A 27,914-nucleotide genomic window follows, 5' to 3' on the forward strand; every position below is an offset into this window, starting at 1 on the left:
ACAAGAAAAGAAAGGTCCGTTAGTCAAATTCTACCAGTCGTGTTAAAAATATACTTCCATCAAGTAGACTTCTTTCTCTAAATGCTATAGGACAGTGAAAAATGTGTAGATAAATGAGATTTGTAATCTTTTGTCTTCGAAGGACACATGCTTCAGGCCGGGTGCAGGATGGCTAAATAGATGCTTTAGGAAGGTCAGCCTGAAGACGCAAACGGCCAGAGACATAAAGCCATCCCTCCTTGATGTCCTCTGAGCCAGGTCTATGGCAGAACCACAATCTTTTTCTCCAGCTTCTGTGGTGGGAAGAGGAAATTTCTCATTATCTCATCCAGCTCTTCAAGGGCCAGCTGGGCATGGAGCTTGGCCACGTCATCAGGCTCCAAGCGCACCACGTATTTCAGCAGGTGGTAGAGATCCTTGAGGACATCCCTCAGCACCTGTATGAGAGAGACAGCGTCATGAAGATCTGTGTACTGTGCCAAAATTTCTCAGAACGACCTATCTACCGTCTCCTTCCTGAGAAGTTCTGTGAGGAAACTCACAGGCTCCCTGAAGAAGATTATGCATGGCCTTCTCAGATGGAAGGAGGGTAGCTGTACTGAGATAGGCTTCCTTTTGGGTTTCTCGTGACCCCTGACACCTCACTATACTGGCCTTGGGGGCTGCTACTCCCTTTTATCCCCAGACCAAAGTAGAGATCCCAGGCCCCTTCGTTCAGTCCCAAAGCATGGCACAGAACTCAGGACCACAGACAGGTCATGGTGCCCGGATAGGGTGACCCACGGTGCCCAGATAGAGCATAATTACCAGCACCTTCCTCTCTAGGTCCCACAAAGCCCTCTGTGGACACCCATCTGCAGACATCTATCTTATGAGATCCAGAAGGCTATCTCTTCAGCAAGCATGCTTTTCCTTGCCACTGCTTCAAAAATTTTCCACCCCAGTTCCATCTCCATGCCCTTCTTCAAGTCACTATAATTTTATTTTTCAACTGCAAGGTTGCAACAGGAAACAAGGGAGGGCTCTGTAGATAGAGCCATACCCATCTTTCACTTCCAATCCTCTCATCTTAGGCTCTGGTATGGAACTGGGAGGGTGCCAAAGCACCTACTCCCCAGAGCTCCTCATTTCCTCCAAAATCCTCCTGGCTTTGCAGTTACAACTTTTAGCAGGAAACAGGTTTCAAAAGAACAGGTAAACTCAAGTAAGAGGCCTTAGGGATCAGCTGGCCAAACTAGAGACTGAAGACTCTAGGTCACAGGGGGTCACATGACTTGTCTGCGGCTCCTTGTGAAATTACTTCTGGTCTAGGGCTCTTTGCCTCAAAAGCTACTATTTTTGCCTCAGGTACTGTATGAAGTATTTTTCATATATTACCCAATTTTTATGAGAAAGATATTAGCCCCATTTTACAGATGAAAATGTAGAAGATTAGAGGGTTACATAACATCCCAAGATTACTCAGCTAAAAATATGGGGGAGCCAGATTTTAAACATCCAGAGCCTGTGTTCTTATTTGTTTATTTTTACTGAAAAGGTAATACAGTAGAAAAAAGTACACATTAAGAAATAAGTCTCAGGGAGGGGGGCCTGGGTGGCTCAGTCGGTGAAGTGTCCGACTCTTTTTTTTTTTAATTTTTTAATTAACATATAATGTATTATTTGGCGTTGAGTTTGATAAATTTGGGGTACAGGTCTGTGATTCATCAGTCTTAAACAAGTTTGGGTGTTGAGTTTGATAAATTTCAGGGGTACAGGTCTGTGATTCATCAGTCTTAAACAATTCACAGCACTCACCATAGCACATACCCTCCCCATTGTCCATCACACAGACACCCCATCCCCCGACCCCCCTCCACTCCAGCAACCCTCAGTTTGTTTCCTGAGATTAAGAGTCTCTTATGGTTTGTCTCCCTCTCTGGTTTCGTCTTGTTTCATTTTTTCCTCTCTTCCCCTATGATCCTCTGCCTTGTTTCTCAAATTCCACATATCAGTGAGAATGATACTTGTCTTTCTCTGACTGACTTATTTCGCTTAGCATAATACCCTCTAGTTCCATCCACGTCACTGCAAATGGTAAGATTTCATTTTCTGATGGCTGCATAATATTCCATTGTATATACATACCACGTGTTCTTTATCCATTCATCTTTCGATGGACATCTAGGTTCTTTCCATAGTTTGGCTATTGTGAACATTGCTGCTATAAACATGTGGGTGCATGTGCCCCTTCAGATCACTACATTTGTATCTTTGGGGTAAATACCCAGTAGTGCAATTGCTGGGTCGTAGGGTAGCTCTATTTTCAACTTTTTGAGGAACCTCCATTTCCAGAGTGGCTGCACCAGCTTGCATTCCCACCAACAGTGTAGGAGGGTTCCCCTTTCTCCGCATCCTCGCCAACATCTGTCGTTTCCTGACTTGTTAATTTTAGCCATTCTGACTGTGTGAGGTGGTATCTCATTGTGGTTTCGATTTGTATTTCCCTGGTGCCAAGTGATGTTGAGCACTTTTTCATGTGTCTGTTGGCCACTTGGATGTCTTCTTTGCAGAAATGTCTGTTCATGTCTTCTGCCCATTTCTTGATTGGATTATTTGTTCTTTGGGTGTTGGATTTGATAAATTCTTCATAGATTTTTGGATACTAGACCTTTATCTGATACATCATTTACAAATATCTTCTCCCATTCTGTCGGTTGTCTTTTGGTTTTGTTGACTGTTTCCTTTGCTGTGCAAAAGCTTTTTATCTTGATGAAGTCCCAATAATTCATTTTTGCCCTTGCTTCCCTTGCCTTTGGCGATGTGTCTAGGAAGAAGTTGCTGCGGCTGAGGTCGAAGAGGTTTCTGCCTGTGTTATCCTCAAGGATTTTGATGGAGTCCTGTCTCACATTGAGGTCTTTCATCCATTTTGAATCTATTTTTGTGTGTGGTGTGAGGAAATGGTCCAGTTTCATTCTTCTGCATGTGGCTGTCCAATTTTCCCAACACCATTTGTTGAAGAGACGGTCTTTTTTCCATTGGATATTCTTTCCTGCTTTGTCGAAGATTATTTGACCATAGAGTTGAGGGTCCATTTCTGGGCTCTCTATTCTGTTCCATTGATCTATGTGTCTGTTTTTGTGCCAGTACCATGCTGTCTTGATGATGACAGCTTTGTAATAGAGCTTGAAGTCCTGAAGTGTCTGACTCTTGATGTCGGCTCAGGTCTTGATCTCAAGGTCGTGAGTTCAAGCCCTGCGCTGGACTCCACACTGGGCGTGAAGCCTACTTAAAAAAAAAAAAGTCTCTCTTCTACTCCAGGCTCTTAGTTTCCTTTCTCAGAGGATATCATGCTTAATTGAGAAATGTTCTAGGTATTTATAAGCATACATATGTATGTGCCTTCTCCCCCCCCGCTTTAAAACCACAGAATTATATTTTATGCTGTTATATGCCATCATCCCCACTGACTTATCATATTTTGAAGATCTTTTGTATATTTGGCACATACAGAAATACTTTCTAAAAAATGCCTGCATAGGATTCATGTCACACAATTTATCTGCCAATGAAACTCATTTTTTTACCTTTTGATATTGCAAATATTGCTGCAATAAACACTCTGCCTTTCTGTCTTTGCAGACATGAACAAGTGTATCTATAGGACAAATATCTAGAAATGGAATCTCTAGGTCAAAAGGTAATGCACACATGAAATTGTGACAGATGTGGCCAGAGAGTTGCAATAATCTACATCTCCACATGACATTATATTCTTGTCAGTGCTAGGTACTGTAAATTGTTTATCTTTGCTTATCTGCTAAGTGAAAAATAACATCATGCTGTTTCTAATTTGCATCTAATAAATAAACTACATATTGTTTCTGGTATGTGTAACTGAACTTTACCTTACTGATTTGTAAGAGCTCTTTATATATTAAAAAAAAGGTCTATTATTTATTATATAAGCCGCAAATGTTGTTTGTCATAGTTGGCATTTTTTCTTTGTGAAATTTTTTTTCCAGGGGAGAAATTTCCACTTTTGATGTAGTTAAATTTATTTATTTATTTATTTAAAAAAATATTTTATTTATTTGACAGAGAGAGACACAGCGAGAGAGGGAACACAAGCAGGGGGAGTGGGAGAGGGAGAAGCAGGCTTCCCGCCTAGCAGGGAGCCCAATGTGGGGCTCGATCCCAGGACCCCGGGATCATGACCTGAGCCGAAGGAAGACGCCCAACGACTGAGCCACTCAGGCGCCCCGATGTAGTTAAATTTATTAATTTTTCCTTTATGGTTTCTGGATTTTGTATTTTGCTTAGAAGAGGGCCTATAATCTTAAGCACTCTGCTATGTTGTATTGTTTCTATTTATTAATAGTGCCACCTAACATGAATCCTGTTGGGTTTATGTCACTATATGCGGCATCTCTGACAATAACTGGTTCAAATGGTCTCTAAGACTTTCTCTCGCCACTTTATTTATTTTTAAGGATTGTTTTATTTTTTATTTTATCATTTTTTTTTAAAGTAGGCTCCATGACCAATGTGGGGCTTGAACTCATGACCCTGAGAGCAAGAGTCACATGCTCTACTGACTGAGCCAGCCGGGAGCCCCTTTCTGTGCTTTGGAACTTCAAGCATTGGCTGTACCCTGAAGTCTATGCCAATGTATAATTTCCAAAAAGGAGGAAGATCAGAAAAAAAGAAATAGGAGAATGTAGACATTCATCCATTTTTTCACTTTTGTGGCTTTTCATAGAAACCTTGTAATAAATATATATTATAGCCTATGTGCTATAAACATGGACTGTCTCTGAAAAAAAAAATATTAAAAAACTGGTTGCCTGGGACACCTGGGTGGCTCAGTCGGTTAAGCATCTGCCTTTGGCTCAGGTCATGATCCCAGGGTCCTGGGATCAAGCCCCACATCAGGCTCCCTGCTTAGCGGGAAGCCTGCCTCTCCCTCTCCCACTTTCCCTGCTTGTGCTCTGTCAAATAAATAAATAAAATCTTTAAAAAAAACCCCCAAAAACTGGCTGCCTCCAGGGAAGGTAACTGGAGAGGGGAGAATTATATACTCTTGTACCTTTTTTTTTTTTAAAGATTTTATTTTATTTATTTGACAGAGAGAGACACAGCGAGAGAGGGAACACAAGCAGGGGGAGTGGGAGAGGGAGAAGCAGGCTTCCCGCCGAGCAGGGAGCCCGATGTGGGACTCGATCCCAGGACCCTGGGATCATGACCTGAGCTGAAGGCAGACGCTTAACGAATGAGCCACCCAGGTGCCCCTCTTGTACGTTTTTAATATTGTATTTTATGAACATATTACCTACTAAAGAATAAATAAGCTTTTTGATTAACTGAATTAACTACTAGGCAAGGGTTTTCCATAAGGCCATTTAATAGGTAGAAGAGATACAGAACCTGACTTTAAAGGCTCACTGTCTGGTAGGGATGGTAAGTCATACACATAAATAAAGAATACAGAACAAATACAGTAAGTGTCCTAACAGAGCACAGAGAGAGTATAAAGAGAGGTTACAGGAAACAGAGGTTACATTTTAGGAACAGGAAGTGAACTGGAGATGGGGAGCAGAAATGATAGGAAATGCTTAATTCGGTGGGTAACAAAGTACAGTTGACTCTTGAAAAACAAAGGTCTGCACTGTATGGGTCTATTTATGTGTGATATTTTTGACAAATACAGTACTGTAAATATATTTTCTCTTCCTTATGATTTTCTTACGAACATTTCCTTTACTCTAACCTACTTTAAGAACACAGTATGTAATATATATAACATATAGAATATATATTAATAGATATATTAATAGACCCCTTATGTTATCAGTAAGGCTTCTGGCCAACAGTAGGCTATCAGTAGTTAAGCTTCTGGGGAGTCAAAAGTTATGCGTGGAGGGGCGCCTGGGTGGCTCAGTCGTTAAGCATCTGCCTTTGGCTCAGGTCATGATCCCAGAGTCCTGGCATCGAGCCCTGCATCGGGCTCCCTGCTCCGCAGGAAGCCTGCTTCTCCCTCTCCCACTCCCCCTGCTTGTGTTTCCTCTCTCGCTGTTTCTCTGTCAAATAAATAAATAAAATCTTAAAAAAAAAAAAAAAGTTACACGTAGAGTTTTGACTGCATTGGGGTGGGAGTGGGGTGTGGGCATCCCTAACCCTTGCATTGCTCAAGGGTCAACTGTACAGGAACTGGGCCTGAAGTCCCCTGAGCTTTCCACACAAGTATGCTAAGCATGTAGCATCATATATCTTGGACTTGCTAAAGAATAGAGAAAAAGCCTTTTCCATCTTCTGCTATTCTTGAACAGCATGGGTGTTGGGGAGTGGAAAGAGGAAGGTAGGCGAGAAGGGGCACATAAAACAAGCCCCCCAGGCAACTTGCCTGTCTCCCTCTTGTCCCGTGTTCCAGGTGCAGGTGGGGCGGACCTTCTTTCTTTCTTTGAGCAAAGCTCCTTCTCAGCACAAGGCCTTTGCATATGCTGTTCCCTCAGCCTGGAAGACTATTTCACCTCCTCTTCACCCTGCAACTCCTACTCACCCTCAGCCTAAAATACCTCTTCCTCAGGGATGCCTTCTCTAACTCCCATCTAGGTAAGTCTTTGTACCCTACCTGTAGTTCTGTTTGTAACTCGTACCACAGTTGTAATTTAAATATTTATTGTGTAAATAAAAGTGTGTTTTCCTCACTAGATGACATGTACTATTGACACTGAGGCCAGAGGCCATATCTTGCCTTGTTCATTCTGGTGTAGTCCCAATACCTTATATAGTGACTGGTACATGGCAAATACCTAAAAAATTTCTGAATGGAAGAAGGCACGTACATATGCATGCTACTCCTGGCCAGTTTCTCACTCAGTAAAAACTAAAAATTCGAAGAACATCTATTGGAACAGTGCCAGACAACCAGGCTCAGGCTCGCTTCCTGGGTGTGTGACCTGAGCAGTCACATTAGGTCCCCCAGTCAAGAGGGCCACATGCTTGGTTCAATGATCTGCTATGGTTGTCTTAAAATTCTTAATAATTGTATCTTTGGATTTGTATTTTTTAAGGGAAGTACAGTGGGACAAAGGAGCGTCAGTGTGAGCAGATGAGATATGCCCAACATGTGTGCCCACCATTCTCGGCCGGTGCATCCTGCACTTAGCATCTGCCATGCCCCAGGAGCAGAGAACTCTGAGGGACGCACAATGGGCAGGAGTTCAGCAAGACTTGAAGCCAGAAGAAGGGCAGCATGTTTGTTATATTCAGGACTGAGCACACGGAGACACGGACAGCCCCGAGAGGCCACATTTTCCACTGGAACCAGAACCTGCTTCAAACACAGAAAGAAGACAATGGCTTTCTTTTTTTTTTTTTTTTTTTTTTAAGATTTATTTATTTATTTGAGAGAGCGAGAATGAGAGAGAGAGAGAGAGTACATGAGAGGGGGGAGGGTTAGAGGGAGAAGCAGGCTCCTCGCCGAGCAGGGAGCCCGATGCGGGACTCGATCCAGGGACTCCAGGATCATGACCTGAGCCGAAGGCAGTCGCTTAACCAACTGAGCCACCCAGGCGCCCGAAGACAATGGCTTTCTAAGAAACATGGATGAGTAAAGTACCCTATAATATCCTTCATGTTGAGCCAGCCATTTACTCTGAAATTGATGATATACAGGAAACAGGACAACACACAGTTCTTTGTTCCTTTCAGTCCTTTGTTATTCACCAGTAAACTGAAGGTAAAGAGCGTTGACAGAATGTGCACGTATCAAGAAGAAAAATAAAAGCAGTTGAGCTAGTTTTGTGCAGCTTCCACTGTTCTGCTGAGAAGGAAATATGTATGTGTGTATAAGCTACAGAATATAATTTGTTTAATTTTTGTGATTCCACATGGGTTAAATGCTCTTTTTTTTTTTAAAGATTTTATTTATTTATTTGAGAGAGAGAGAAAGTGTGCACACACACTGGAATGGGGGTGCAGGGGAGGAACAGGGGGAAGGAGAGGGAGGGGAAAACAATCCCAAGCAGACTCTGTGCTGAGTGTGGAGCCCAATGGAGGGCTTGATCTCACGACCCTGAGACCATGAACTGAGCAAAAACCGAGTCAGCTCCCTGCTCACTGAGGAGTTGGCTTCTCCCTCTCCCTTTGCCACTTCCCTTGCTTGTGCTCTCTCTGTTAAATGAATAAAATCTTAAAAAAAAAAAAAAATGTTAAAATTTTTTCTCTACTTAGAACATTAACGGCGAATAATACAAAAATGACAAATTGAGGGAGAGAAAAATTGTGAAAGAAAGGAAAAAACTTTCTATACATATACCATTAACAGCATGTTTTCCTGATTTTTCTGAGCCAGGTATCCCACCTTTTCGTTCTGCACTGGAACCCCCACATATTACACAGATGGCTCTGCAGACAACTCTCACTGCTCCTTGCCTAGTGTCGCCACCTAAAGTGCCCGGATACTGTGGGCAAAGCTCACAGAGATGCTGCCCAAATGTGGAGCAGCTGTTTCTGGGTTTTCTCAGGGAGCTGCTGAGATGGAATGGCAGTGGGTCTCCTAGCACTGACGTGTGCAGACTGGGGGAGGCGGGGGGCACGATCCCCACCGCCCTTTGGTAACCTCTCTTTCCTCGAGGCTGGCAGTGTGAAAAGGAGAGATGGTTGCTGGAAGAGGATGACTCCCTAGAGCTACTGCCTCATGATTACTCACTCATCCGATAATCACTGTTAAGGGCCTACTTCGTGCCCAGGCAGTGTGCTGGTGATGAAAGGATGAATAATGCACGAACTCTACCCTCTGGCAGCTACAGCCTAGCGGGGAGGCAGGCAGACACACACACACACACACACACGCACGCACCACACGCACGCACCCCCCCCACCCCCCCCCAGACAGTATGATCGCCTCTCTAAGTGATAAGCTCCACACTTCTGTGGAAGCAACGGAAGTGATTTCTGCCTGTCGAGATGGGTGGAGGGAGAACATTTCACAGATAGGGGCTTCGCTCTGACTTTTATTTGTAAACAAAAGGGTGGCACCACGGAGTGGCTCGGGGAAGCCTTAGCAAGTCCCCTCAGCTTCAAGCCACCTCAAATAAATGCAGATTCTAAGCAAACCTGGCCTGCTTATTACGTGAACATAATTTTTTTTTTAAGGTTTTATTTATTTATTTGACAGAGAGACAGCGAGAGCAGGAACACAAGCAGGGGGGAATGGAAGAGGGAGAAACAGGCCTCCCGCCGAGCAGGGAGCCCGATGCGGGGCTCGATCCCAGGACTCTGGGATCATGACCCGAGCCGAAGGCAGACGCTTAACGACTGAGCCACCCAGGCGCCCCTACGTGAACATAATTTAAAGACAAGTCTCCTGACACTCTTTCCAATGGCGTTCAGCCCAAAGTGTCTCTTACAGAGAAATTCTAGAGTTCCCACTGTTTATTACAAGGTAATCTTTTTTCTTCTTCTAGAGGAATCTTTCACCTACTCAGAAATAGCTTTGAGAATTTTTGCTAGAGCCTTCTAACATTCAAAATAAGGTTAGCTTTTACTTGTTAAAAAGGGAGGTTCTAAGGCATTCTGTTCTGTTAAGATCCTCTGCTCCTTCCTGGTGTGGGTAGGAATTGTCCCCTTGGCACTGCTCTGTCCTTAAAATAACAATAATGCTTGTTCAAACACCACTTCATACTCGAGGGCGCTGAGCTCCTTGTTATCACTTACCGGATCTCCTTTTTTGGGTAACTGAGTGTTAGGCAAAGGCTCCTTCTTAATTAATGGGTCTATTTTAGCAACCCATCCTGGAAAGGCTTCTTCCCAATCCCTGTAACACTGGGGATCCCACACATCACAAGGACTTCCTCTGGACTCCCCAAGGATCAAAGCTTCCTGCCAGCCGGGGATTGTCACCAAATCCCACGGATCAGGGGTTGAATACAGGAGAGTTCAAAGGTAAAGTTACTCACAGGAGCCACTGTGGTGGGCAGGATGTAGGCAATCCCATGGAGGAAACCTTTCATTAAGAGTTCAACACACCTGCTCTTCATCCCCCACCCTCTGCATCGAGGCCCAAGGACTCCAGGGAAAGGCATAGGGAGTACAGGTGTGAGTGGGGATGGGTGCATCTCATCCAGAGGATCTGGCTTAGCTTTTTGTAACTGGTGGTTGAAAGAAACATTTTCACCATCTGAGAAGTTCTTAGGCCAGGGATATCTTTTTTTTTTTTAAGCTTTTATTTATTTATTTGAGAGAGAGAGAGCATGAGAGGGGGAGGGTCAGAGGGAGAAGCAGACTCCCGCTGAGCAGGGAGCCCGATGTGGGACTCGAACCTGGGACTCCAGGATCATGACCTGAGCCGTAGGCAGTCGCTTAACCAAATGAGCCACCCAGGCACCCTTAAGCTTTTTTATTTGACAGAGAGAGACAGCGAGAGAGGAAACACAAGCAGGGGGAGTGGGAAAGGGAGAAGCAGGCTTCCTGCTGAGCAGAGAGCCTGATGTGGGGCTCATCCCAGGACCCTGAGATCATGACCTGAGCCGAAGCCAGACGCTTAACCACTGAGCCACCCAGAGACCACGGATATCGTAGGCAAGTACTCAGATTCTTAGTCTGAAAAGTCTTTGGAAAGGGGTGGGGTTCAGGTGTTTTCTTAAAAGAATTTAGAGCTCACATGCAACACACACACACACAGACACACACAAGTACACCCAGGCGCACAACACAATGGGACCCGATTGGGTGGAGGCCCACATGCAGGTGGTGAAAGAATTCACCCAAGGCAGAACAAAGGAGCCAGAAGTTTACTGAATATACTGCAAGGGAGCCATGGGCAGGACAGCAAAGGAGAGACTGTCTGCTAAGAGTCGGGAGGGGGGTGGTTGTGCCGTTGTTAAGGCGGGGAAGTGAGGAGGTATGGGAATGTATGGGATTTCCCTTTTGTGGTACCTGGGCCAGGTTCTAAGTAGCCCACTGGCCACCTAGGGCTTATGGATATTTTGAGGTGGGTCGGCTAATGAGCCTGCTTGCATTCAGCCCAGTGGTCACTGTGGGCCCTTTTCCCTTACTCAGGTATCCAGTGCTCAAGCCTGTTGCCTAAAAGTGGCCTCTACAACACACACACACACACACACACACACTCCCCCTCTTCTCCCCCAGGTACAGATCCTTTCTTTGAACACACAGCTGATGCTTCAGGGACAAGGGCAGTCTTTAGGGTTAGATGTGGCTTAGAAAAGACCGGATGAGGCAGGCCATACTAATAAGGAAATGGTGTGAGCAAAAGACTGCCTTGGGCACACAGGTGCACTTTCAATGGGAAAGCAGGAAAACAGTGTTTGACTCTTTCAATGAGCTTGACCTGGAACATCCTAGAAGTGGTTGTTATATCTATGAGTTGAGATCAAAAGAAGAAATAAATAGCAAATGTCTTTCTTCTTTTTAATTCCTAAATGTATTTATTTATTTGATTATAAAAGCAATATAACCACATGATCACAAAAACAATATAACCACAGCCCAGAATATCTGAAAGAGGAATGAAAAAAGGTCTCTAGTCAAAAACTACCTAACACAAGCTCCATTAGTAAAGACATTGAGTAATTAGCAGATGCATTTACAGTTTTCAAAAATTATTTCAGTATTTTATTTTTTATTTTTTTTTAAGTTTCATTTATTTATTTTTAAGTAATTTCTACACCCAACATGGGGCTCGAACTCATGACCCCAAGATTAAGAGTTACATGTTCTTGCTCTTCTGACTGAGCCAGCCAGGCGGCTATTTTAGTATTTTAAAAGTCATTTATACTTCAAGGTGATTTTACAAATAGAAATTAGGTGGATGAAATTGCTATTCTTCTCTTACCACGTGGGATCGATAAGATACAACACGAATGGTCACAAGTAAGACATTTACAGAAATAAAAACTCTACAAAGATGCTATCTAGCAGAGGATTTTCCATCTATAATTTCTTCATATTTAAGGGGAAAACGGACTGCTAAATACAAAAGGATAAAAAAGTTAAATGCCACCATACACTAACTGTACTTAGAAATTCAATCTTCCCATAAAACCAACACATGAGGCAAAAAAGATCAGAAAGAAAGCAGGCTCAATTCTGTCCAATCCTATCACCCACCAGTTGTGGCTTCTTTGTGGCTAATAAATATTGGGCACAAGGACAGAACCAGGGAAGTTAGACGTTGAAATAAAAGGTAGGGGCAGACAGGAGAACAAGGGGGCCACGACTGGAGTTACTGGTGGAAACCGGCCTGGCAGGCAAAAAGATTCTCTAGACTGGGGCCCAGAAGAGGAGGAGACCCCAGAATCCAACTAGTTCTGTTTACAACATGTTAGAATAAAGCATTCGGTGTAGTAGGAATCTGTCAGGAAGCCACAGGCCAACTACTAAGGGTCCTCATTTTGACCACTGTGCCTTGGTGTTAAGATGAGTGATTGACTTGTTGGCTGAGGGCAGTGAGAGTGGACAGATGGGACTAAGTACAGAGAGTCAAGGATCATCAGCAGAGCACAACTCAGCCACCTTTTCCCAAACCATGTGCAGGAGGCTCTGCTAAGCATTCTTGTTTTTTTCTTTTAAAGATTTTATTTATTTGACAGAGAGAGACACAGCAAGAGAGGGAACACAAGCAGAGGCAGGGGGAGAGGGAGAAGCAGACTCCCCACTAAGCAGGGAGCCCGATGCGGGGCTCGATCCCAGGACCCTGAGATCATTACCTGAGCTGAGGGCAGACGCTTAACAACTGAGCCACCCAGGTGCCCCTCTGCTAAGCATTCTGGGTAACGAGTACCTGTGTCCATCCTTCAGGAGCTCACCTCCAGAGCAGGGAGACAGACCTGCAGAGCTAAACCTAATGGCCCGGAGGCAGGTGAACTGGGTAAGGTGGATGATGATGCTCCCAATCACTAGCCAGGGAATCTGGAGCAAACGACTTCAGTTCTCAGAACCCCAGTGATCTCAACTGTAAAATGGGGATAACACTGCCTCCTTTTAAGGTTGTTGTAAGAATGAGAGTCAATGTCTATAAAGATCCAAGCACAAAGACTTGCATATGGTAAGTGCTAAATAAGTGGAGGGTTTGTCAGTCTCCCCGACAAGTACTGTAATCTCCGTGTCCTTCTTGTTACTCTTCTCTCAGTGAGGCCTAGGACAGAGCCTGGCGTGGAGCAGCTCTGGCGTGTAGTAAATTTTTGACAAATAAATAAGTGAATGTCTAATAACAATAGCTAATCCTTACATAAAACCTGTTATGTGCCAGGTATGGTTCTAGGCATTTTATCTACACTCACTTAATCCTCACAACACAACGAGGGAGGTACCATTATTATCTCCAGTTTGCCCCAGGCCACACAGCTAGTAACAGGCAGAGCCAGGATTCAAACTCCAAGCGTTGCTTGGGCCCAAAGTTCTTTATTAACTACTACGCTATTCTGCCCCTCCAAGTGGTTATTATTTTCCCTCTGCCGAAGTGGAAAGCAGAAAGCACACTGCCTACCTTACAAGTTGATTGTGGGATCAAAAGAGATAATTCGTGTGAGAGTACTCTACTATGATAAGCCAAGGGATATATAATTCAAAGTATGGTTGCTATTATTACTCTGACATTGAAATAATTGGGTTTACCACCACGGGGCCAAGAAAATGAGGGGAAAGGCATGGCTCTGAAAATGAAAGAGAGCAGAGGCCCACAACAAAGATGTCAGGAAGACGAATAAATGGAGAGGAATTAGAAGAAAAGATGTAAGAGGAGGTAAAGAGATTTAAGGCAGTCTGAGTGCAGAAGCGGGGCCAGCGCGGGTCCCAGACGACTGGGAACACTGACCGCGCTATTCCGCAGGGCTGGGGGCACCAGAAAGCACTCTGCAGGGCAAGCAGACAGAAGCCAGGCTCTGAGGTCTTGGAGGCAAGCAGCCTCTCTAAGATAATGGGCAGGAAACAAATACATTGGAGAAGCATAATGGAGGTAGACAATTTGGACCTCATTCAGGGAGCTCTGGCCTCAAGAAGAATAAATGCTTTACTGATAAAACCCAAACCTTCACTTTGATTGGTGTATGAAAAAGAAATTAGGGCTAATTCAAATAGAAAGTCTGGGCTTTTGAGACACATCACTGAAAGTGAGGGGAAGGTCGGCAAAGAAAGACGGGATTACTAATGTCTAAGAGATTTCTATCCATGCCTGACAGAGAATCTCAAACATGCTGAAGTTCAGGGTAGCATTATGATTAACCAGAGGCTACTGAGCTTTTCAAAACCCTTTTTATTTCTAAAGTATTTTTCTCTGCTAGACCTAGAGATAAATGGCATTTTTACCCTTTCTAGATTGGGTCTGGCTGTTAAACGGGGAGGGTCTCTCGAGTGCAAATTGGAGAAGGGGTGGGATGGGGATGCAGGGAGTATCACGCGCGATTTTCAGTGAAGAATAAGGAGAAAAATTTTAACTGGTCAAGTGCCCAAAATGCTACAGGTACGTACGCAGGTTGGCAGTTGAGGGACAAAGAGCAAGACGGCCAGTGCTTGTGTTAACCCCTGGTAGGGGTGACAGCTCAGGAGTCCTAGACAAAAAGTAGGCGACGGGACTTAGCTACACAACACCTACTGCGTGCCCCTGGGCTACCTCAGGCGGAGGCATGCCGCCCGGGGCGTGGAGGGGGCCGCCAGGGCCAGGAGCCGCACTGCTGGGCGCTAGGAGCAACCGCGGCCGCGTCTTTCAGAAGGTCTCTAAATAGCAACCTGAGGAAGGCAGCAGCTTTCCTTCACCCCCACAGGCACGGAAATAGAACAAAGAAGGCAGGAAAAATGGCCGGAGTGTGTGCAAAGGCAGCAGGCTGCGGCTTGTGGGAGAGGAGATCGGGAGCTTTGTCCTTAAAAGGCGATTACAGTCCCAGCTTTCCAACTGTACTCCGTGACCTCGTGTGGGGAAAGGGCTCCACTTTCCTGGCCCTGGAGGCCCTCCGTGCAGACACCCTGCTGAGGGAGCCCCGGCCTGTCCCCTCCCGGTGCCTAATGCCTCCCACGTGGGATTAGACTGTGCCTGCAGAAGGCTCACTACGTGTTTACTATGTTTCAGTCACTGTGCTAAGCCCTTCGCACACATTATCTCCTTTAATCCTATGAGGTAGGTGTTATTAGGCCCAGTTTACAAGTTAGGGGAGGGTAGGGGCGCCTGGTGACTCAGTCGGTTGAGCTCCCAACTCTTGATCTCAGCTCAGGTCTTGATCTTGGAGTCATGAGTTCAAGCCCCGCATTGGGCTCCAATGTGGAGCCTACTTAAACAAACAAAAACCCAAACAAACAAATTAGGGGAAGGGGACTTAGAATGGTTTCAGTGATTTGCTCAAGGACACAGCTAGAATTCAAACCTGCATCTGTGAAGTCTCACTCTGCAAACTCTGCTTTTAAACATGTGCAGTTACTAGCAAATCCAACATGCAAGAGGAAGCTGTGGAGAAAATGTGACCTTTTCCCTGCACCATCAACGCTGTTTATTTGGATGGAGCCTGGGCAGGGAGGAGGGGAGCCGTAACTGGGCTCCTGGCTGACTGTAAGGTTTGGCTCTCCTTTGGGCCACCAGTTTGCTTTAGGACATCCCACATCACCCCAGGCTCAGCCAGGTCACCCAGCTTCAGGTCTAGCTTGAGTCGCCCAGAGAGGAAGGACAGGTCACTCTCCTGAGGGCATCTGCTCAATGGAATTCTAGGCTCTGTGCAAGATGCTTCAGGAACAAAAGGTTAGAGAATTAGACCAAAGGCCAGAGAAAACCAGTCACTGACACATCAGAGGCCCTGGTGGGCTTTGCATTATGCACTAATATGTACATGGCATGGACTAGACCAGAGAAAGGACCTCCCGCCACCCACACCAAAGCTTGGCTACAAAGCCCAGACTTTGCCTCTGTGCAACACCATCTTTCTAGTGTAGGGATTCTTTACCCTTGCTGCACGTAACAGTCCCCTGGAGAATGTTTAACATGGCTGGGCCCCCACCTCACACCTAAGAATCAGAATCACAGGGGCTGGGACTCAGGACTTTAAAAAAAGTTTTAATTTATTTTTATGATTTTTATGCTCTCCAGGTGACTCTAATAAGCAGCCAGGATGCAGTAGTGTGGGAGGTTAGGAAAAAACAGTGGGTAGGAGACTAAGAGTTATGCCATGGTTTCGAAAGTAACAACAGTGCTTGGGAAAAATCTAAGTGCCAGGAACAAGGGTGAGGTGATTTGGATATAACCTATTACACTTCTTGGAATTTTCTTAACTATCAACAATCAGGTTTTTATTTTCCAGAAAGGGGATAGGGTCAAAATCATTTTAAGATTTTATTTTTAAGGGATGCCTGGGTGGCTCAGTCAGTTAAGCATCTGCCTTTGGCTCAGGTCATGATCCCAGGGTCCTGGGATCGAGTCCCACATCAGGCTCCTTGCTCGGCAGGGAGCCTGCTTCTCCCTCTGCCTGCTGCTCCCCCTGCTTGTGCTCTCTCTCTCTGACAAATAAAGAAAGAAAATCTTAAAAAAAAAAAAAAATTTATTTTTAAGTAATCTCTATACCCAAAATGGAGCTCAAACCCACAACCCTGAGATCAAGAGTCACATGCTCCAGCGACCGAGCCAGCCAGGCATCCATCAAAATCATTTTTGATCCACAAATTGGCACTGCATCTTTTTTCCAAAATATTTTAAAAATTTGTTCTTAAACATGTGTATACAAAGTGCAATTCTGAAGACAGAGAGAGTTGTAAGCTATCAACATGCGTTCTTTAAGAAAATGAAAGGATAAAATGAATGCAGCTGCCTCCGTTGCTGGGTTGGCTGGAATTATGGCAGAAACCTCTGCCCAGACAGGAGGAATTAAAGGAAATACATGTGTTAAAATTTTGACAGATACACACACACACTGCTATATAGAGAGTACATAAATAGTATATCTATGGTGGTGTGTGTGTGTGTGTGTGTGTGTGTGTGTCAAGAAGCCAAGTTTTGAAATGCAGAAGGTTCTGGCTGCACATTAATATTCATCCTGTCACTCTGCCTCAAGACTCCTCCCCGCTGATCTGGGGACAGCATGTCTGCAACCCAACTGTGATGAAAACGTTAGGCGTTTCTAAGGAAAGGGAGGTAAAATTCCCTCCTAACGAGAACTTGTTTGGACAACTTCTGCCCTTGGGAAACCTGAACACCGGAAGAGCTTGGAAATCTCAGAATTTCCAGGTTAAGATCTAGGAAATCTATTTATCATAAAGGCAGGTACAAAGAGATGAAGAGATGTGTTCCATGCCTCTTGGAGAAAAGATTTCATGCACTCTCTCAACAAACATTCATTAAGCACTTATTTTGTGCAAAGCACTGTGTGAGATCTGAGGAATAGAAAAGTGAATGGAGGGCGCCTAGGTGGCTCAGATGGTTAAGCGTCTGCCTTCAGCTCAGGTCATGATCCCAGGGTCCTGGGATCGAGTCCCGCATCGGGCTCCCCGCTTAGCGGGGAGCCTGCTTCTCCCTCTGCCTCTCTGTCTGTCTCTTATGAATAAATAAATAAAATCTTTAAAAAAAAAAAAAGTGAATGGAATGAGTAGTCAAATTCGCAGAGACAGAGAGAATGGTGGTTGCCAGGGGCTGAGGGAGAGGAAATCAGAGAGTTCATGTTTAATGGGTGCAGAGTTTCAGTTTCGCAAGATGAAAAGAGTTCCGTGGATGGGTGGTGGTGCTGGTTGCACAGCAGTGTGAATATATTTAAAGTTACTCAACTGTACACTTAAAAATGGTTAAGGCAGTAAATTTTGTCTTATGTATCTTTTACCACAATTAAAAAAAAATAGTGATTGGTGTGTTCAGGAGCTAACAGTCCCCTGCTGACATCAGACATGAACAAATCATTACAATATCTACTGTAGTCCAGAACTGATATGTAAAGTACTGCAAAGCCTGGAAAAGTGATTATTACTTTTTTTAAAAAAAAGATTTACTTCTTTATCTTAGAGAGAGATTCAGGGTGGGGAGGGGGTGGGACAGAGGGAGAGCAAGTCTTAAGCAGACTCCTCAATGAGTGCAGAGCCTGCCCAGGCTCCATCTCACCACCCTGAGATCAGGACCTGAGCCGAAACCAAGCATTGGCCCCTTAAGTGACTGCGCACCCAGGTGCCCTGCAATTACTAATTTTACCTGAGAAATCAGGAAAGGCTTTTCCACAAAGAGTGTAAAATCTAAGTAGATTCCTAAAGGATGAATAAAAGCTTACCAGATGGATAAGTGAAGGGAAAAGAAGGCATTCGAGGCATAAGAAATAGTAGGGACTGCTCAGCAGGGAACCTGCTTCTCCCTCTGCCTCCCCCCCAGTGTGTGTGCACACGCTCTCTCTCTCTCTCAAATAAATAAATAAAATCTTTAATTAAAAGCAAAAGAAATAGTAGGGACGAAGATGTGGAGGCAGGAAACAGTATGCAGATGATCTGGGGCTGGTACGAGGTTGTCAGGGCCTTTGAAGAGAAGGACGGAAGAGGAAGAGACAGAGAAGTTGGCAGAGGGGGTCCAGGACATAAAGGGCCTCATGTGTCATGTGAAGGAGCCTGGTCTTTATCTCATGGACCAGGGTAGAAAGGTTATCTGGGGACTGGATCTCAGCAGATTTGCATTTTGGAAAGACCTCTCCACCTGCAGTTCCCTTACCATGCCGACTGACTGAGGATCTGTCAACCCTGGAGAATTACAGAGGTGAAGAAAGTGCAGTGGTTAAGGAAACAGAAGTCCTAGGAACGCGAATTTGTCCCAATATACCTGTAACAGTTCACCCCTTCCTCAAGTATCTCAGGCTAGTTCTAATTAGTTCCATCCCAACAGCCAAGCGGGCAACAAGGCAGCCTGGATCTGCACTCAGTTCTACCTCTTACTGGCTGTTTGACCTGTGCATTTAAATGTAAACATTCTGGACCTCAACTTTCTTGCCTGTAAATAGAGTTAATAAGCATATTTATCTCACAGGGTTATTAGGAGGATTCCATGAGATCATGAATGTGAAAACCTGGTGCTTTGCCTGGCATACAATAAGCCCTTGATAAATGTTATATTATTATTAAATACTAAACCTCAGAGAATATGCAATTTATTCAGAGCGGATTTGCTAAGAGCAAACAAACCACGGGGCGATGAGCAATGAGCTGGAAGAGATTCCAGAGCATCAATCCTAACCGTCACTTCATGTCACCCCAAGGAGGGTACACTTGGTCAGAACGCCTCCCTCCAGAGGACTGAGCAAAGAGAAGTGCACAACCCACTTCTGAATGCAACCCAGAGGCCCATCTGATTATCAGAGGAAGAATCTATTCTGATCAGGCTGTAGGGCAGAAGGAAAGTCCCAGGAGTCTCCCCAGCCTAGCAGCCCTGAAGGTGTTTGATCTGCTCCCTGCTTTTTTCAGTTCTGTGTACATTATGGGAAGTTGTTGGACAGTGTAGTCCGTGGTTGGCCTAAACTTTTGGCAAGAGATCGCGGGACATGATGTAGGGGAAGAGGAAGCCAGGGTTGTTTCCTGTCTCTGCTCTCTGAAGAGTTCACCCTGGCAGGTCCTGGGAGGTCAGGGCACCTGGGTCCAAGGCCAGCCCCCAACACTCTCCTCTCACTCTTCCATCCTTCTCCAGGGCAGACAGTAAATAAGCTGTCAGGAGGTAGTCTGGCCCGTTTTCCTTTTGGGCATCAAGTTTCCAGGATCTGAAACAGTCTTCTCTTAGCCATGATCTGTGTAGAAAATGCCCGAGTGACTTGGTCTCTGAGTCCTTCAGATGACAGTCACTGAACATGGAGTCCCAGAGCCGTGTTGCCTGGTTTCTCTACCTCAGCTCTGCCACCTACCAGCTATCGGATAAGTTACTTCTCTTTTCTGTCTTAGTTTCCTCACGTGTAAAATGGGGATATTAATCATACCTAAATGGATAATGGAGATTAAGTGAATTAATTAATGGAAAGCACTTAGATATAAGTGCTATCCCATAGCAAATGCTCAAAGTATTTTTAGAGTTTTAAGATACATTGAATTTTTCAGGATTACAACTACCATATAAACTAAGAGATGATAATATTTTCATTTGTTTAGAGTTTTATAGAGTAGTTTACTTTTTCGAAGATTTTTTTTTTTATTATTCATTTGAGAGAGGGAGAAAGAGAGAGCACAAGCTGGGGGAGAGGCAGAGGGAGAGAGAGAAACAGACTCCTTGCCGAGCTGGGAGCCCAACCTGGGACTCGATCTCAGGACCCTGTCAATAACGACCTGAGCCGAAGGCAGATGCTTAACCATCTGAGCCACCCAGGTGCCCCTAGTTTACTCTTTTGGAAAATCAAGCTCCACAATGTACTTCTGAGCTGCTAGTGTAAGATATCTGTATAATTTTGTATTTGTAAGTGTTACATTCACGATGAGTCTACATACAAGAGCAACCTAATAGTTCATTATATCTTAGAGCTAGCCCAGACATTTATGTATTAAAATATATGTTATTTTAGTATAAACGACTATTCTTTTATTCCTTCTTCATATTACAGTTAGGACATTATATTGATTTATAAAATATATATGTAGGTTAAGAAGCTATACATTTCATTTCAGGAGAATAAAGGGGAAACACCAAAATATCTGTTATAATAATTTGTTGTAATAAAAGTGCGTTGGGTCTGATATAGAGAAAGGGAGCTGACAGTAGATATTCCCAAATCTGGTGCTTAACTTGTGCTTCCTTTATGATGTCACCTAAGACACCCTGGAGAATAAGACGAACCTTGTTCCCAGGTGAATGAGTGAATTAAGTAGAAGAAAGAGAAGGAGATGCTATCCTTTTATTAGCACTTGGCCAATGTAAGCTAAGCTACCAGGAACAACTGGAAATGAGTGCTAGTTCTTCCCGGCATTAGCTTTGGAAACTTATAACCACTTGTGTCTTCATGAACTTTCTTTCCTCATTCATAAAACAAGACAGCTGGATTATTTCCCAAAGTATATTCCATGGAACATTATTACTTGGCATGCTTATAATGAAGAAAGGGTTCCTCGGTAAATGAGTTGAAGAAATTTTAAGTTTTCTTTGCTGCAGGCCTTCTCAGACCCTTTAATAGGTTAACAAGTACCTAATCACCAAGAGGAAAATATATAGTCGTATGCAGCATCTTCCAAACTTACTTGACCATGAAGACCTTATGTCAGAAGAACAACTCGTAAGGTTAATAAGCCAAGGGAAATTTTTTTTTTAAAGATTTTATTTATTTGGCAGAGACAGACACAGCAAGAGAGGGAACACAAGCAAGGGGAGTGGGAGAGGGAAAAGCAGGCTTTCTGCCGAGCAGAGATCCCGATGCAGGGCTCGATCCCAGGACCCTGGGATCATGACCTGAGCTGAAGGCAGATGTCCAACGACTGAGCCACCCAGGTGCCCCAAGCCAAGGGAAATTTTTGTGAAATACAAATTAAATAGTCTCTAAGGCCTCTTCCACCTTTAACATTCTAAAATTCTCAACACACAAAGAACAAATAATCCGGGCGCCTGGGTGGCTCAGTTGGTTAAGCAACTGCCTTCGGCTCAGGTCATGATCCTGGAGTCCCAGCTTCGAGTCCCGCATCGGGCTCCCTGCTCAGCAGGGAGTCTGCTTCTCCCTCTGACCCTCCCCCCTCTCCTGCTCTCTCTCTCTCATTCTCTCTCTCAAATAAATAAATAAATAAAATCTTAAAAAAAAAACAACCAAATAATCCAATCAAGAAATGGGCAGAAGACATGAAAAAGTGTTCAACATCACTCGGCATCAGGGAAGTACAAATCAAAACGTCAATGAGATACCACCTCACACAGTCAGAATGGCTAAAATTAACAAGTCAGGAAACGACAGATGTTGGCGAGGATGCGGAGAAAGGGGAACCCTCCTGCACTGTTGGTGGGAATGCAAGCTGGTGCAGCCACTCTGGAAAACAGTATGGAGGTTCCTCAAAAAGTTGAAAATAGAGCTACTCTACGACCCAGCAATTGCACTACTGGGTATTTACCCCAAAGATACAAATGTAGTGATCCGAAGGGATACGTGCACCCCAATGTTTATAGCAGAAATGTCCACAATAGCTAAACTATGGAAAGAACCCAGATGTCCATCGACAGATGAATGGATGAAGTAGATGTGGTACACACACACACACACACACACACACATACACACACACACTGGAATATTACGCAGCCATCAAAAAATGAAATCTTGCCATTTGCAATGATGTGGATGGAACTAGAGGGTATTATGCTAAATGAAATAAGTCAATCAGAGAAAGACAATTATCATATGATTTCACTCGTATGCAGATTTTAAGAAACAAGGCAGAGGATCATAGGGGAAGAGAGGAAAAAATGAAACAAGACGAAATCAGAGAGGGAGACAAACCATAAGAGACTCTTAATCTCAGGAAACAAACTGAGGGTTGCTGCAGTGGAGGGGGGTCGGGGGATGGGGTGGCTGGGTGATGGACACTGCGGAGGGTATGTGTTGTGGTGAGTGCTGTGAATTGTGTAAGACTGATGAATCACAGACCTGTACTCCTGAAACAAACAATACACTATATGTTAATTAAAATAATAATTAAAAATAAATAACATTCTAAAATTCTTAGTTTGATTGGTAATACTTTATTCTTGGTCTTTTTAGATCAGATAAGAAGGGTAAGGAATAGGCTATCCTACAGAAAATAAAACAGTGTAAGTCTGATGCAGAAGAGGAAGACAAACCAAGTTCTAACATATGTAGATCTATGTAAATGATTATGCAGAAGAGGCAGAAAGGGAGCAGTCTTAAATGTCAGGGCTTCCAAACTGTCACTTACGTTATCACTAGAAAAGGTTGAACATTGATATTTTAGCAGTCACAGTAAGGTAATGAGTTGTAATCTTTTCGGCTCTATTTCTCAAATCCATCACTACTGTCATGTGAATCTGGCCAAGCTACTATTGAGGAAATCTATGGGACTATCCCCCACTCCTAGGCACTGACCCCCACCTCTTCCCTCACAGGTGGGTATAGTGGAGGCTGAACATGGTTTTACACAAAACAGCATTTACACATACCCCACCTGGCCCAACCAAGTTGATTTGGGGATGGGCATCTGATCTTGGCTGGACCATTAAGTTTCTTCCCTGCAATTTTTGCATTTGGGGCCAGGGAGGGTATCTCTGAGTGTTGGACGTAAGAGCAACACTGGGACACTGTCAGTGGTCATACTGCTGCCACAGGAGGAAAGCTGGACTTCAGGCAAAAGAACAAAAGTGAAATACAGAAGAAGCAGAGATAAGAAATGGAGCATTTCAATTCCTGATTCTAGGAGTCACTGATAACCAGCTCTATCCCAGCTTTTCCCACAACATGACTGTTCAGTCCTTCTTTGGATTTGGTAGGCTAAAAAGTTCTCTTTGCTTAAGCTAGTTCAGAGTAGGTTTCTGTTGCTTAAAACCCAAAGACTTCTGACTATAGTCACATATATCCTCCATACCTACTTTCTTCGTCTATAAAGAAGGATGGAGGCTGCCATCTGAAAGCTGATGGACTGAACACATGAGTACACTATTGCCCTTTCCTGTAACCCCACTAACATGACAGTAAAGGGATACAAAATGGCATTAAGTTATCAGAACAAAAAGCACTAACAGGGCTATAGCAACAAAAGTTTAGATGCTAGAAAGCAGTTGGATGCATTCTAGGGTCACCATCCTGATTTGCCCAGGTTAGTAAGTTTTACATCTGCTGCACTTACATAATTATTAAGTGTCCTCTTTCACTCTCAGAAGTATCTTAGTTTGGATGATAAATTGATTCACTAAATCCAGAAGCAAGCCTAATGCAAAATCAAAAACCTTTTGGAATTGGTGGGTCATACCTCTTAAAATGGAGGTGAACAGAAGCCCTGATTGGAAGTTTGAGTAATAATCAGGTGGCCTGGTACCCAGGTGACTGCCCTTCCCCAACCACAGCAGAAGCTTAGAGTTTTACCCTTCAGAGGATCCAACCAGAGAGACTCTGGATAGATGGACATCAGGTGCCAATAAGGATGAGGCTACCATGTTGAAAACACAACGATTAAGTGAAAGTCTACATACTAAATGGTGAGACCACCATCCTCCTTCCACTCATTTTCCAGAATCCTGGCAGCCAGGCTCACATCCTCTAGGTAGGAGAGACCAGATGATTTTCTCTGACCAGCTCCAAAGAAAAGACTTCAAAAGAGTCTTGGAGTCTACCAATGAAAGGAAGTATCCTGATGAAATGACTTGGCTAGATCATCTTCCTCCTATTAAGTTCACCAGTCCATAAGTATTGCCCATGCACGCAGAGCATCATTAAGTTTTAAGTGCTGTGTTCTTAAATCTAGCAGTAAGCTTAGAAAGTAACTAGTCCAGATAAGAGCAAGTGAGTGGAAGGGTGCAGGAGATATGCCTCTCAGAAGATGAAACTGTTAGAGTACTTGATATGTTTGAACCTTTTAAGAGATTTATGAACATTTAATATGGGGGATAAATTGGTAATAGGTTCACATTAAAATAAGAAATGTAAACCTGAGACATTTATTAACTTCAGAGAAAGCCAAAATTCATACAAGAAAGGAAATGTAATCACAGTATATTATATGGCTCAGCTGTGGATAACAGTTACAGCCATGATAACATAAACACTAAATGCTGATCAAGCAAAAACTGTAACATAACTATATAGGGAAAATGGGAAGGAGAATACATATGTTTGTGGGGAGCATGTTAATAATAATTAACACATACTAAATAATACATACTAAATAATAACTAATACATAGAATGTACAGATTCTAAATGCTTTACATAACTAAGGTCATTTAATTTTAAAAACAACCCTATAAAGTGGTACTATTATTCTCCCCACTTTACAGATGAGGAAATGGAGGCACAAAGATGTCAGCTAACTTGTGCAGGGTCTCACTTCCACTGAGGTGTAAAGCTGGGATTCAATCCCAGACATTCTAGCTCTAGAGTCTACCTACTAAGTCTAAGCCACTATGCTGCTTTGCTCCGTCTCACCGCAGGCCAGTCTTCTCCATCTTAGGAGCATAATCCCCGAATAAGTCCTACTTTCACATATTAGATCTAGCAGGAAGTCAATAAGTGGGGTGAAAAATCAAGAAATAGCAGTGTAAGCATGCTCTTAGAAATATGGAAGTAAACATTTAAAGAAACAAATAATCAAGTTGAAAATAGTTGCTCATGGGAAGTGAGAATGGAGGGTAAGAAAGGAGACTGGGCTATGGATCTTTGAATTAAGTTTTATAAAACTGTGAATAATATTTTTGGATATAAAAATCAAAATTAAAAAACAAATATGTTAATGATAAAAAGACGCGTAACCCAATTAAAAAAATGGGCAAAGATTGTGAATAGACATTTCGCCAAAGAAGACCTACAAATGGCTAATAAGCTCATGAAACAATGCTCAACATCTTGAGCCATCAGGGAAATGCAAATTTAAACTACACCTCTTCATACCCACTAAGATGGTGATAATCCTAGTAAATGATAGACAATAACAAGTATTAAAGAGAATGTGGGGCATTTGGAACCCTCATACATTGCTGGTGAGAATGAGAAATGACACAGCTGGAAAACAGTCTGGCAGTTCCTCAAAAAGTTAAATGTAGAGTCACCATATGACCCAGCAATTCCACTCCTAGACATATACCCATGAGAATGAAAACATACGTTTGCACAAAAATGTGTACACAAATATTCGCAGCAACATTATTGAAAAGAGTCAAATAGTGGAAATGACCCAAATGTCCATCAACTGATGAATGGATAAACAAATACGGTATACTCACACAATGGAATATTACTCATACATAAAAAGTTATGCAATCCCGATACAGGGCTATAATACGGATGAACCTTGACTACACCATGCTAAGTGAAAGAAGCCAGACAAAAAATGTCACATAGTATGTGATTTCTTTTATATGAAATGTCTAGAAAAGGCAAATCCATAGATAGAAAGTAGAATTATGGTGGCAAGAGTTGGGGAAGGGGGATGGGGAAGAGTGACTGCTCATGACTACAGGGCTTCTTTTGGGGGGTAATGAAAATGCCCTGGAATTAGATGGTGGTGGTATTTGAGCAATTTTATGAATATATTAAAAACTCTGAATTGCACATTTCAAACTTCTAAAACATATTTATTTATTTTTAAAGATTTTATTTATTTGAGAGAGAGAAAGAAAGAGAGCACTCACATGCTCAAGCAGGGGGAGGGGCAGAGGGACAAACAGACTCCCTACTGAGCGTGGAGCCTAACGTGGGGCTCGATCCCAGGACCTTGAGATCATGACCTGAACTGAAGTCAGACGCTTAACGAACTGAGCCACCCAGGCACCCCTTACTTATTTTTAAGTATCTCTACACCCAATGTGGGGCTTGAACTCACGACTCTGAGATTAAGAGTTGCTCTTCTGACTGAGCCAGCCAGGTGCCCCTGAATCACATACTTTAACAGGGTGAATTTTATAGATATGAGTTATACCTCAATTTAGGAAATTGCGTGAGGAAAAAAATACAAGAAGGTGGTATATGCAATCAATGGGGCTACTGTGCTATCAATGAACACAGCACACTCATTTACCTCCCTTTAGGTCAGCTGCAGCGGCCTGGCAGAAGTGTCTTCATCTGCCTGGACCTGGCCTTGCCTTTCTCCTGTGCAACTTCCCTTAGGTTGGCTCTGACTCCAGCCTGGCACCAGTCTTCTCCTGACACCTTCTAGCCCTATTCTCTCAGCGCTCAGATCCTGGGACAAATACGCCCCTGAAAAATGCCCCGGATACTATCCAGGGTTATCTAGCTGGAAACCCTCTTTAACTCAGCCGTTTAAGGGTATGACTTCTGAGTTGCTATCCCACATACAAATCTTGTATGTGACAGACGGTAGAGATCCTTGGAAAAACAGGCATTCATTAATGACTAAACATTTGGTTGTTGATGTGTGGGAATGAACATTTGAAAAGTTGTGCTTCTGGTCTGACTGGGTCTTAGGAAGGAAAAGACAGCAAATTACATTGGGCTTTAACAGAGTAAGACAAGCTTCTAAATATATATAACAGGTGTAAAAAAATCATCACAGTTTTTTTGGCAACCCCTTGCCACAGAGAAGTGATGAGAACTTTGCTATTTACAGAAAAAGTAGATGGCTGAATGGGAACTGGAACTTGGTACAAGTCTCCACTTGATTAACTAAAACGTTACTTTAAATATGCTCAGCATGGGAAAGAAACAGGTGACTGCTTAATGGATATTTTCATCCACTACTGGCATAATTATTTGCTTTAAAATAATCTTTATTTGCTCTTTCCTTTTCTTTTCTTTTTTTTTTAAAAAAGATTTATTTAGGGGCGCCTGGGTGGCTCAGTCGTTAAGCGTCTGCCTTCAGCTCAGGTCATGATCCCAGGGTTCTGGGATCGAGCCCTGCATTGGGCTCCCTGCCCAGCGGGAGGCCTGCTTCTCCCTCTCCCACTCCTCCTGCTTGTGTTCCCTCTCTTGCTGTCTCTCTCTCTGTCAAATAAATAAATAAAATCTTAAAAAAAAAAGATTTATTTATTTGAGAGAGAGAGAGCGTGCGAGCAGGTGCCCACAAGACAGAGAGAAAGGGAGGAGGGCCAGAGGGAGAGGGAGAGGGAGAGAGAGAATCTCAAGCAGACTCCCCACTGAGTGTGGACCCTGACATGGGGCTTGACCTCATGACCCTGAGATCGTGACCTGAGCTGAAATCAAAAGTTGGATGCTCACCTGACTGAGCTACCCAGGCATACCAATTTTAAGTAAACTCTGCATCTAACGTAGGGTTCGAATTCCCCTCCCTGAGATCAAGAGTTGCATGCTCTACCAACTGAGCCAGCCACGTTCCCCTATTTGT

General features: G+C 43.6%; 1 protein-coding gene across 1 annotated transcript in view; it reads right to left on the reverse strand.

Annotated features, from left to right (window-relative positions):
* Nucleotides 1-37: 37 nt before the first annotated feature.
* The window catches only part of TANGO6 (transport and golgi organization 6 homolog), a 189,609-nt gene continuing 161,732 nt past the window's right edge, over nt 38-27,914 (reverse strand). The window contains exon 18 of the mRNA XM_045890837.2: nt 38-437. Coding sequence (XP_045746793.1) covers nt 261-437 — 177 coding nt within the window. The 3' untranslated portion in view covers nt 38-260. The remainder of the gene's footprint in view (nt 438-27,914) is intronic.

The sequence above is a fragment of the Mirounga angustirostris genome, unplaced genomic scaffold (assembly GCF_029215605.1).
Source record: "Mirounga angustirostris isolate CCGP_5_RB_7025 unplaced genomic scaffold, mMirAng1.0.hap1 SCAF_16, whole genome shotgun sequence".
NCBI lineage: Eukaryota > Metazoa > Chordata > Mammalia > Carnivora > Phocidae > Mirounga > Mirounga angustirostris.